We start from the raw sequence: 13,284 nt of genomic DNA on the forward strand, positions 1-13,284 counted from the left end.
AAAAACATTAATCACACCACATGGATGATTCTAAAGCTATTTCCACATAACTTTTAAATCTAAAAATTTTCTTCCCTATCATGATAATCACTTGGCTTTTGACATGAACCAAGTTTCATGAAGTCAAATCATATGAAAGTACAGGATTCCTCCTTGGAAAAAAGGCCTAATTAAAAAAAAAAAATCAATACCGTATGACCAAAATTAGGTAGCATAAGCATAATCAGATTTTATTTTATATGAGTGGAGGCCTTTTGAATATACATACGGTAAAAAGAAAGTCTCTTCCAAATACAAGTGTGACATCTCAACATCTATTTGTGGGATATAACTTGTCAAACAAGTAGTTCCTAGCCCATGTGGAGGCCCACGAAGGCCTCCTTGAAAAGTTCTGTTTGGGGCACCAAAACAACTTGCGTGGGTTAGTATTACATGTATAAAGATAAAAACCCAAAGAAAGAAAATCTGGCAGTTGATGAAAATCACTACTATTCAAAGACCAAAAATTACTGTAAACCTGAATAACATGAAGAGGCAGACACATGAACATCTAAATATAACAAGTTCTTAATCAACGACACAGCCTCCCTGATAAGGTATCATATTATACTAGTCAAACAAGAAGTCAATTGACAACAGCATTAAAAATAAGATTAAAGATGAAGTCTGACTCTTTTTCATGTAACAGCCTTGCATGTAAATACATACAATTCATTACAGAAAAGGCTGTGCCTCGGTGTTGCTGGCAGTAGTCAACCTTTCCTAAAACATACAGTCCCTCATTCCTGTTACATCGGTTTTTAAAACCACTAAGTGAAAACAGAAATGTGGTTGCTGTAACTACTATCCTCAAATTATTTTTAAAAGTCTTTTTAAGAGATTAAGAGATAAAGTCTGAAATGTTATTTAAACATCTGAATAAGTGAAAATCAGAAATGTGTGCATTCATTTACAAGTAATATTGCATCATATTTACACACCTATACTGCTTTAATTTGGGTTTTTAATGAAACTAGTGCAAATTACATTTATTCTTAAAAAATAAAATTTACCCTACTAGTTCAGTAGTATACAGTAAACATAAACTCTCATATCTTACCAATACACTTCCCGAAGGTGGAGAATGTAGGGACTTATTTTCCTGTGGCAACTTAGAAATGAATGCAGGAGACTCATCTTCTACCTCCTCCAAAACAACAATACACACTCGACTCATTCGCTCTTTTAAAAAACTGAATTCTAAGCTATGTGATAAAAGTCACAGTTGGAAGAGCACAAGTAGTTTTTCCTCCTCTTCTGTACAACACTTAGAATCATTCTCTGAACAGCGCAGCTGGTTTTTTAAAGTTAATAAATACTATCGGAAAAAGTGAAGTTTAAAATTATAACTACATACTTGTAACTTACTAAGAAAACAATTCTGTTATTTTCTGTTGGGTTACTGTAAAACTCAAAAGAAATTTGACATCAACATGTCAATAACTAAAACTGAGTCCAGGACAAGCTCATTTAAAAATATTTTTCCCCTACCAAAACAGTCATCACATCCCTCTGTTTCATAGAAATTTACTTGCATAAAAAGATCACTGTCTGGGTGACATCAACACACGCTGCAGAATAAGATGAGAAACAACTGCTGTGACAGAGAAGATCGCAGCTGTACCCGCTCTTGCCTGCAAGGTCATATAGTTACCAGTAGCTGGCTTGCTTATAATTGAAAACAAAAAATAAAATCTCATTGTTCTGTTTCCACTTCTAATTTGTCTTCATTTCTTCAGCTTCACTGGTTTAATGCTGATACTATCCAGAAAAAAAATACATGGAGAGCTCAATACAAATTCTCAAAATGTTGCTCAGAGGTTGACAATTCTTTCTGTGTTTGAGAAAGAAAAAAAAAACAAACAACACTCTGCATTAATAGCAAAGCTGCAGTACATTTACATGCGATGAGTCAGACCACAAGAGACAATAGGACTCTTGGTACTAGAATATGGCTTGAATAATCCAGATATTCCATATAAGAAACAGTTAGCTTTATTCCCATCGACAGCATAGGCAAGGCAGAGCGTTCATTCTTCCTCCATCAGGCAGTGGTCTGTAGCTGCTCCAGCAAAAGGACACAGGCACCAGGCAGAAATGGTGTTAGCGGAGAATCCGAATGGAACAGGCAGGCTGCGAAGGAATTAGAAGGCATCTGAGCTCAAATTACTGCTTCAGGCTTTTCATTTTTAAAAAAGAGAAGGGGAAAAAAAACCCAGTAGTTTATCATTCCAGTGTTTTCTTTGATCTCCACATGAATACAGCTTCCATTAAAGACTCTTCATTCAGAGGAAGAAACAGCAGACTGTGCATCTTCTTTGAGCCAACTACTTTATTCAATCATCTGCCTCTGTGCCAGTATAGTTTCCTTCCACTGTGAAAACCGCTACAGTTACCCTTTTCAGTCGATTTCAGATGCTTTCCTGTTCCTCAGATGATCTTGCAAAATGCCACTGACACCTTCAAATGAGTAGGTCCTTAAAAAAGAGAGAACCTCAGGATCGGCGCCACAGTAGCATTTCAACTGAGCAACAGTCTGAAGAGCAAAGACTGCAGAACCGCAGAATGAAATGCCTAGTAATGCTCACATGTTACACTTACCAGAGAGCTGAGCTACTGCTCAGGATGCAACTTCCTCTAGCAGGAGAAAAAAAATAGTGCATTTGGACAGCCTTCACAATGAGAAGGTTCATGCCAGTTCTGTGACTAATCCAGATCAAACTAAAAAACTCTGTAACTGAAAAATGAGTGCGCTTTTAACATTTTCCACGAAAAGCCACAAGGAAATCTGGTGTACTGCCTCTGCTGACTAACACTGGTTTTAGCAAGTAAACAATTCCAAACAGCTTAACTGCTTTCATATGTTACAAAATAGCAAATGTTTAACCCTATAGTGACAGCTGCAGTGATAATGTCTGCAGTGAATCCATAAAAGAGAACTAGAGATAAAGAAGCATTTTATGAGAATATAAATACCATGAACCTAACGTTTTCTTTTTCTTATTTTACCAAGACCATCTTCAATCTACTAGATGTTATTTTCAAGAATGCACAAAGTTTAAACAAAAGAAATTTAAGATTTACTAACAATTTCTAAGTTGTCGAATTTAAACAACCAAGTCATATTTTGAAAGGGAAAAAATAAAAATTTCATATTTTAGAAATTATAATTGTAAAATTCTATTGATCACTTGAATTTCACAAAAGAAATAATTCTATCTTCCCATCTGGATGTGGAATAAAGCCTTAAATCTGTTAAATAGCTATGTAAAACTATTGTTTCAAGTCCTTGGTAGTGAAAAGGCACAGGGTAACCAAAGCAAAGAATCTTCTCCCTTCCTAAAAAATTAATTATCCCAAGCTACAAATAAGTGTCAAAACAACCAATTTGGGCTTCTCTGGTGGCACAGTGGTTGAGAGTCCGCCTACCGATGCAGGGGACATGGGTTCGTGCCCCGGTCCAGGAAGATCCCACATACCGCGGAGCGGCTGGGCCCATGAGCCATGGCCGCTGAGCCTGCGCGTCCGGAGCCTGTGCTCTGCAGCAGGAGAGGCCACAACAGTGAGAGGCCCGCGTACCGCCAAAAAAAAAAAAAAAAAAAAAAAAAAAAAATTTATTGTTGGCTTTCTCTGTTTCCTCCCTGCTTCTCTGCTTACTCAAGGATGGGGATATTTCCCCACAGGAAAACTACAAAGAAAATACCATGACCTCCTCAACCTTTGTTCTTTCTTCTATCAACCAGCATTCTTATTAATAAACATAATATTCTTGAACATTTGTGATGTGCTAGGTGCTATACATTCTCATTTAATACTCACAGTGACCTTGCTACACTGCCATAGTATAGAAGAAAAAACAGACTTAGAAATTAAATATTATATCCAAAGTTAGGCAAATTAATAAAGTTGTACCTAATTACAAACACATGCTCTTTCTAATCTACTCTGCTTCCACTGATTGTACGCACACACTCTCCTGAGAGCTTTGCAACCTATAATTGCAAAATAGACTGTAAAAGTGATTTTAAAAGATAAACAATGTATAATGATTGCGAAAAGTTTAGGTAACAAAGGAACATACTATTTACTGTGATAATATTCCCAAACAAGTTATTTTTAAATAGGTACTTCAGGGCTAGTGTTACCTCACACGTTTAAGCCAGTTGACTTACCAAAAAAAAAAAAAGACCAGCATGATATAGATAAATAAGAGTGCCAGAATTTAACAACGAAAGCCATTAAGTATCAGTTTATGAAAAAACCTGTAAGCCTAACATAACTGTACCAAGATACTATGCTAAAAATTCGGTTATTTTAAAATATATAAATGGTTTTAAGCCAAGTTAAAGACATGCAAGTATTTTGACATACAAAAATGATGTTAACTGTCACCACAGGGCTAAATAAAAACTATCACCTTGATGTCTGAAGTATCTGAAAATGAAACCACTATAGTAACAATATCCTATATTCTACTGTCTCTGTCAGGGTTCTGCCCCACCCATCCCCAAAGAAAACCTCTTTTTATATGGACAATTTTAACTTGTTCTAAAGTATCCAGTGTATAAGTTCACCTACTTAGACGTAAGCAGGTACATCCTATTTTCCTGTTTAGGTCAACTTCCATACTTAGGTTTTTCCCAACCAGAAAGCAAGCTCTTTGAAGGCAGGGGCTGTGTTATACACATATTTTTTCCTTCCAATTTTTTCCATCTGTAAATGATTTCATTGAAATAAATTATATTATGTCTCTGGAATAGAGTAGCAAAATTACAAAAGACAATGGGGGGAGGATTCATATGCTTTAACCTGTAAACATGGGAGGCTTTAAAGTGCAACAGAATGAGTTCCGTGCCCTCTAGTGGGAGAGCAACTTAAATGTATTCAACGTAAGTTGACAGCATATAAAACAATGATGCTGAATGTCAGCTAACACTACGGGCTCAGGAGTCAGCCTACCTGGAGTTCAAATTCTGATTCCATTATATATTAGCTGTGTCCTTGGGCAAACTACTTCAATTCCCTGAGTCTAAATTTCTTAGACTTCCAAGAATAATAATCTCCAGAGATTTTTACCTAGGAGACATACTGTAACAGCACAGTGTTTGAGAAGATAGGCTTTGTAGCCAAACTAGTCTAATCGGGCTTCCCTAACAAATCTAACTGTGTGACCTTGAGCAAGTCATTTAACCTTCCCGTGAATCATTTCAACATCTATTAAAGAACTGAACAGAATCTACTTTATAGTGTTATTAATAGTGAAGTTTAAAATAAAGATAATATTATTATTACAGATATTTAGGAGAGTTGAAAGATATCTTTTGTGAAGACACAGAGTAAAAAAAAAAGGGCTACTGACAACCTCCCCCTACTGGTGAGGTGATTCAGACTGGTGTCTGGAGAGCCCATTCAGTTACTAAGTCCCCACCATTTTCAGGCCTCTAGAGAGACTTCAGAAGCTAGTCCTTACACTCCAGTGTGTTTATTAAGTGTTACTGGGGGAGGGTGCAGTAAACTTAGGCAAGAAGTAAGACTACAGGGTTCTGCATTCCTCCACATTCATTGTATTTTACAGTCTAGGGAAAAAGAAAGGGTAAAAAGGACTGGCCCATAATATATTAAACTACAAACAATACTGACATATTATATATAAGTTAACAGCACCATATAACACTGTTTTATATCTCCTCCTGAAAAAGACAGGCCCCCTAGTTTCAAGGAACTCACATCTTAAAGGAAAAGGACACAGGTAAATAAGTATTTAAGAAATTAGGAATGGAGAAAGTGGAGAAAAGTACTCGTGATGAAAAATTATTGACAATAATTGTGCAAATTTAAATTCACACAACTTAAGTTTTTGTTGTTGCTTCTTTTTTCAGCTGAACAATGGCAAGGGGATGTGGTTTTTTCTTGAGGCATTTACTTTTTAGGCCAAATTAGATTAATTTTTTAATAGGCTAACAATTTCAACCCTGACAACTTGATAATCCTTCCATTCTTTATACTAAAATGTACCCTATCAAAAGCTTACTCCTACTCTTCACACAGAGTCTCTTAATGGAAAAGCTGGTTTAAAACCTTCATTTTACTGATAAAAAACATCCTGAAAGATTATTTTTAGGTTCCCAATTTTGTTACAACAGAATTCCTTTTTTTGACACACATGATTTTTCCTTTCTGCATAGTCAACCCAAAGCTCGTCTTATCTCTTACAAATCTGTGAACTCCAGATTGATTACTATAGAATAAAATATCTTATTTAGGGTATGCTAAGTGGTTACTCTGTGCCAAACTAGTCTCTGAGTATTAAAAAATAAAAAGCTTATGGGATAAGTGAATTCAAATCATGTTTCAGAAACATTTCTCATAGTTCAAGGATCTTGAACAATCCTCTTGAGTTACATGCCTCAGCAGTCCATATACTTTAGAAAAAGTCTTATGAACAGATTTAAAAGCAAATGGGGGTGCAAGGAAAGGGGGGGGATCAAGAAACAGCTGCTCTCTAGGCTACTGCTCTCTAGTCAGATTTCCTTGTGATCAGTACAGCCACCGCAAAAATGTCACTGTATGTTTTTAAAATGATGAATTCAAAATCCTTATAAGAGATCAGATTTAATTCTCTATGTGTAATGTATTTATCAACTAGATTTTTTAATGTTTACCGATCATACTTCCAAAATGACCATCAATGTTACCTTAAGATCTCAATTGGTTTCACCCTACCAGCATAACGATAAATTGTTAACCCTTTCATTATTATAATATTACTATATACTAGTGTTAACACATTAACATATTATTGTGATGTGTTCTTTGCAAAGACCTATATTCTGCATCCATTCTTGCCATTTTCCATTCAACTAGAACATTCAAGTTTTTAGGTAAGTACAGAGTCCCACAGGACAAAGATGATACTTCCCAGCCTCCCTTGCAGCGAGAAGCCACAGGACAAAGTTCTAACCAGCCTTTTAAGTAGAGGTGTTATGTGGCTTCCAGAAAACTTCCTAGAAGGACAAATGGCATATCCATTCTGCATCCTGGAACATGGATGACTGGCCACCATCTTAAACCAAATAAGGACCAGAGTCTAGGCTAGAGGGGCTCTGGGTCCCTGAGGACTTTGTGGAACAGAACTGCCATAAAAGTCCTGGACTGCCTACTTCCTGACTTTTATGCTAGAGAGAAATAAGTTCTGCCTCATTTAAGTTACTGTGATTTTCAGTCTCTTTTCACATGGAGCTGAACCTAACTCTAAGTGAGAATGTTGCTCTTCCTTTAATCATCAATCAGTGGGCATATACCCTTCCAGCCCTGTTCTCCTACTATTCATACTCTAGTACAATACAGCCACTTACATTTTCAATAAATGAAATGAATTATAAATGCTAGCCACAACAAATTTAATAGAAACAATAACTGACCAGAAAACAGCTTGAAGAACAATCCACTATTACCCCGGGTAAGCAAAGGAAAATCAACAGAGGGAAAAGGAAACAAATATTTATCACACATATTCTCGCTGAATCCTCAATCACTACTGGTGGGTACTACTCTACAATTTATACATGGGAAACGGAGGCTCGGTAACATCCAGTCAGTCAATGACTCATCCATTCATCTGTATTTATTCATCATCTACTATGTGCCAGGCTTTCTACTAGGTTGAGGAAACAAAATTATGAACAAACAGTCAATCCTTGTTCTAATGAAGCTTACACACAAATAAATATTTCATAACTGCAAACTGTGAGAAACTGTAGAAGGAAAAGAAATTTTGGAGGGTAAAGAACTAAAGGAAGGTCCACGTGGCTGGAGCAAGCAATCATGAAGGACAATGGCAGATGCAGCTAGAGGAACAGCAAACTCAGATGACACAGAGCTTTGTCAACCAAGTTATAAAGTTTGTATTTTTGACTAAGTGATGGAAAAGTCATTAAAACTTTTAAAACAAGGTAGTCATCATGATTTGCTTTAAAAAGATTATGTGGCTTCGGTGTAGAGAATGGAATGAAGTAGAAGAATGAAAGCCAAAGGACTAGTTAGGGGACCACTGCAGTAAACCAAAAGAATGAGTAATCTGAGCTAGGATGCTGGGCATGTAAATGGAGAGACAGATCTATTTTAGAAACAGGATTTATAGGACATGCTAACAAACTGGATGTAGGAGTGAGGGAGAAGGTGGTAATCACAACAACTACCAGGTTTCTGAGTTAGGAAACTAGTGCTTACTAGAGTTCAAGCAATTTGGGCCTCCTTCTGTTTCCAAATTTATAAAATGGGGAATATGATTTGTTGTATCTTATCTAAGGTCCCTTCAAGCTCAAAGTTGGTTTCAAATCTTAATCCAAAGTCTGTATCTTAGCATATACCCTCATGATTTGAAAATGAAGTGTTAACAATCCCAAAGCTGCCTAATTCTAGGTGAGTATAAAAAAGTTCCTAAAGAATGGAAAGATTTGGTTCAATCCTTCTCCAGTACATTGAAATAATCTAAAAACCTTTTGGCAAGAATACCTTATTCTTAAAGCGTGCACCAAAATTACAATAGCAACTGATTCAACAAATACTTAATATTACTATTTCCACTCCACTATGCACACCACACCAAGAGATCACAAAATGTCATATACCACCTTCACCTTCAAAGACCTTATGCAACCTAGTGAGTTTTTGGATATGACACCAAAAACACAGGCAACAAAAGCAAAGAAAAACAAGTGGGACTACATCAAACTAAGACGCTTCTGTACAGCAAAGCAAACCATCAGCAAACTGAAAAGACAACCTATGGAACGGGAGAAAATATTTGCAATCCATATATCTGATAAGGGGTTAATATCCAAGATATATAAGGACTCATACAACTCAACAGCAAAAACAAACACAAATAAACAAAAACACCCCAAAAAAACCCAAAAACCAAATAACCTGATTTTTAAAACGGGCAAAAACCTAAGTAGGTATTTTTCTAAAGAAGACATATGAATGACCAATAGGTACATGACAACAACAAAAGGTACTCAACATCACTAATCTTTAGGGTAATGCAAAGCAAAATCAAAATGAGATTTCACTTCATACCTTTTAGGACAGCTAGCATCAAAAAGATGGGACAACAAGTGTTGGTGAGTACATGGAGAAAAGGAAACCCTTGTACACTGTTGGTGGGAATGGAGATTGGTACAGCTACTATGAAAACCAGTATGGAGGTTCCTCAAAAAATTAAATATAAAACTACCACAAGATCCCACAATCTCACTTCTAGGTATGGATCCAAAGGAAATTAAGCCAGTATCTCAAAGAGATGTCTGTACTCCTGTGTTCATTGCATCATTATTCACAAAGCCAAGATATGGAAACAACCTAAGTGTCTATTGACAGATGAACAGATAAAGAAAATGTGGGGTGTGTGTGTGTGTGTATATATATATATGTATATATATATATATGTGTGTGTGTGTGTATATATATACACACACATATACATACAATGGAATATTATTCAGTTACAAAAATGAAGGAAACTGTGCCATTTCCAACAACATGGATGAACCTGAAGGATATTACTGTAAGTGAAATAAACCAGACATAGAAAAATATTTTATGATTCCATTTATATGTGAAATCTTTAAAAGTTGAACTCATAGAAGCAGAGGGTAGAATGGAGGTTGCCAGGGGCTTGAGGGTAGGGGAAAAGGGGAGATGTTAGTCAAAGGGTACAAACTTTCAGTTTTAAGATGAATAAATTCTGGGGATCTAACATATAGCATGGTGACTATAGTTAACAACACTGTATGTATATTTTGAATTTGCCGAGAGTAGATCTTGTCTTCCTATCACAAATGGAAAAAATGATGACTATGTGAAGTGATGGATTTGCTAATTAACGTGTTTAGTTTGATTGTAGTAACCATTTCATAGGTATATGTATATCAAATTGTCATGCTGTACACCTTAAATATATACAATCTTTACTTGAATTACCTGAATTATACCTAAATAAAGTTGGGGGAAAAAAGGCCTTCTGTGGCTTAAATGAGGTACTACATCATACACAAAAAAAACTAACAAGTACAAGGTAAGAATACAAAAGACAATAAAAGGCAGTATATATAGAAGACTTAAATACGAGATATAGACTATACCTGCCACTAATCAGTCACTGGTAAGAGTGCAGCATATGAATTTATTAATTTTAACTGGTATGTAAAGATACCATCTAATTGTCCACTCCATAAAAAAATGATGTCCTTTATAAAGCTATCTATAAACTTCATTGTTGATAATTTTTCCACCTTTAATTTACTGGAAGGATGCTTTCTCAAAGAAACCAATGGTCTACTAGCTAGAACATTTAACATCAAAACTTATTCTTGATCATATTTGTGAGAAAAATGTTGAAACGCTAAAACTATTTAACACTAAAACTATTTATAATGCAAGAATAAGTTTAGCTACCCAAAGTGTAAATAAGTACCATCTAATAAGAGATATAAAGTGAGCCACATAGGTAACTTAAATTTTCTAGTAAACACATTTTAAAATGGTGAAACCGGTAAAATTAATTATAATAATACTTTGTGTTATCAAATATATCCAAAATATTGTATCAGCTTGGAATCAACGTAGTTATCAGATATTTTACTTTTAAAATTAAGTCTTCAAAATTTGTTGTGTATTTTATAGCTACAGCATATCTCAATGCAAACATTAAATTTTCATTGGAAATAACTGATTTCTATTCAGGTTTCATAAAGTTTACAATACATGTGCTCAAGTTGTTCCAAACATACTTAAAAGTTTTCCAATAACTAAGACAATTAGACAAAATTAAGAATTAAGTTCCTCAGTTACAGTAGCCAGCCACATTCAGCTAGTGACTATCATGTTGTACAACACTGGCTTAAATTTGTAACGACCGACTTAAATATGCTATCTACATTACTGTCTAAAGGAAAAGAACATAGTTTAGATTTTTATGGTGGTTCAGAGTCACTAATATGAATATACGTTGTTAGACTGTTTTATAGTAAAATAACCACATTAGGAGATAATGGCCTTAGTTGATGTTTTCTAAATATTTCTGTCTTAACTTGAATGGCTCACTAGTTCTTTCTTTTTTCTTTGTCTCTTCTCTCAAAATATATAAACACCTCCCTAATTTTATCACAGTATTAACCCTGGCTTGAAGGCAGTAACATATTTTCTTGTGAACAAAGTACATGAACTTTATAGGTGCCATTTTCTTCATTATGCAGAGGCCTCTTCACATACATTAGGGTTCCACACAGAGTTCATAAGTTTAAGTTAACAAAAATTGGCTGTCAGCATTATTACTTTCTTTCTTTAGATACCTTTATTTTACTATCAAAGGAAAGGGAACTGATCAAATATTTTTTATAGTTGTTTTCAGTTCTAACATTTTACGAGTTTGTGTCCCTTTTCTGATAACAGTAGGCTGATTGCTGAAAGGGAAGTACCAAAAGTGGTGGTAGCAACCACTGATTACATTTTTTTCAATAAGTTTGAGAGAAAAAATAAATAAATTAGGCAATATTTAACCCAAAAAGGGTTAAAGAAAAAAGGTAAAGATCAAGATAAACATGGTGAAGGTTAAAGAACTTGATTTTCAAAAAGGAAAGACATAGGGAAAGTGATGTCAGCAAGCTGGTGAACAAGAAGCCATGGACAGGCTAATTCACCAAAAATACATGGACTTGTTCCCTTTGTGAAATCCAGAAACCAGCTGAGGGACTTCCACACCCAGGACTGTGCAAAACTAACCACACTGAAGCCTGTAGTAAAATCTGAGACACCCTTTCGCTATAATTCCTACCCCTGGTGCAGTGCCATACAATCGGCAATAAACCCACAGCAACAAACTTCTCCTTGGGGAGGGGAGTAAAGGACTAAACTGTACGTTTAACATCCAATCTTGGGGTTGCTGCGGGAGGAACTGGCATCTTGTCTTGCCTGTCTCAGAGTGCGGATGGGTTCTGACATACTCTAGATACCTGGTGGCAGCTAAGAACAAAGAAGGCAGTTTGGAAGCATTCACCAGAGCCCCTCCCCCCAGCTCAGTCCAGTGTAAGCAGATGCAAAAAACCCAGGTCCCAGTTTTCCCCTGGGGAGGGTAAGAGCTGGACCATGTGGCTGATGTTCCAACTTTTCTGGGGGCTGATCAAGGACATGGCTTCTGTCTCTTAGAGCACTGATGGGACCTGACATACTCCAGCTGCTTGGGGGCCACTGAGAACAAAGACAGTAGTTTGGATTAGCATGCAAGGACTCACCATTACCTCCTACCACCCTCCATGCTGGCTCAGCACAGAATAAGTGAGGGAAAGCCCACAGATCCCAGCTTCTCCCTGGAGAGGGAAATAACTGGACTGTGTGCCCAATGTCCCAACTTTTCCAGGTGCCATCAGAGGGACTGGCTTCTGTCTCAACTGTCTCAGAGTGCTGACAAGATCCTGCACACTGTAGTTGCCTGGGGGTTGCTAAGAATAAAGATGGCAGTTTTGGACTAGTATAAAGGTTTGAGACAGCCCCAGAATCTCTGGCCAGGCTGAGTGGTTGGGATCTTCCCCTGTATGAAACCAGTCCATGAAGACTGGGTGAGGTGTCTGTTTTTTCTATAAGTAGAGATACCAACACAAGGAGTCAAAGAAAATGAAGAAATTGGGAAACATGATCCAAACAAAAGAACAAGATAAAGCTCCAGTAAGTGACCCAAATGAAAGGGAGGTACATGAATTACCTGACAAGGAATCCAAAATAATGGTAATAAAAATGCTCACTGAGATCAAGAGAACAATATGTGGACAAAGTAAAAATTTCAACAAATAGAAAAATTTAAAAAGAACCCAACGGAAATCTTGAAAGTGAAGAATACAATAAGTGAACTGAAAAATTCAAAAGAGGGATTCAACATCAGAGTAGGTCACATAGAAGAAAGAATCAGTGAACTCAAATCAGTGAACTCAAAAATTTGAAATTATCCAGTGGAACAAAAAGAAAAATGAATGAAAAGTATGAAGAAAGCTTACTGAACTGATGGGACACCATCAAACAGACCAAAATACACACTATGGGAGTCCCAGGAAAAGACAGAGAAAAGGGCCAGAAAGCTTACTCAAAGAAATAGCCAAAAACTCCCCAATCTAGGGAAGGAAATAAGACATCCAGATCCAGGAAGCCCAACAGGGTCCCCAAAAAATGAGCTCAAAGAAATCCACACCAAGA

General features: G+C 36.3%; 1 protein-coding gene across 2 annotated transcripts in view; it reads right to left on the minus strand.

The window, feature by feature from the left end:
- ANKRD28 (ankyrin repeat domain 28) overlaps positions 1 to 13,284 on the minus strand; it is a 185,726-nt gene that overhangs the window by 120,891 nt on the left and 51,551 nt on the right. Inside the window, exon 1 of one of the 2 annotated variants that reach the window (XM_082840083.1) lies at positions 1,100 to 3,299. The exons of the other annotated variant lie outside the window; for it this stretch is intronic. Within the exon in view, the coding sequence (XP_082696209.1) occupies positions 1,100 to 1,216 (117 nt within the window). The 5' untranslated portion in view covers positions 1,217 to 3,299. Of the gene's footprint in view, positions 1 to 1,099; positions 3,300 to 13,284 lie in introns of those variants that run through there. 2 annotated transcript variants of the gene reach the window in all.

Source organism: Leucopleurus acutus (genome assembly GCF_964270905.1).
Source record: "Leucopleurus acutus genome assembly, chromosome: 5".
In the NCBI taxonomy this organism is placed as follows: Eukaryota; Metazoa; Chordata; class Mammalia; order Artiodactyla; family Delphinidae; genus Leucopleurus; species Leucopleurus acutus.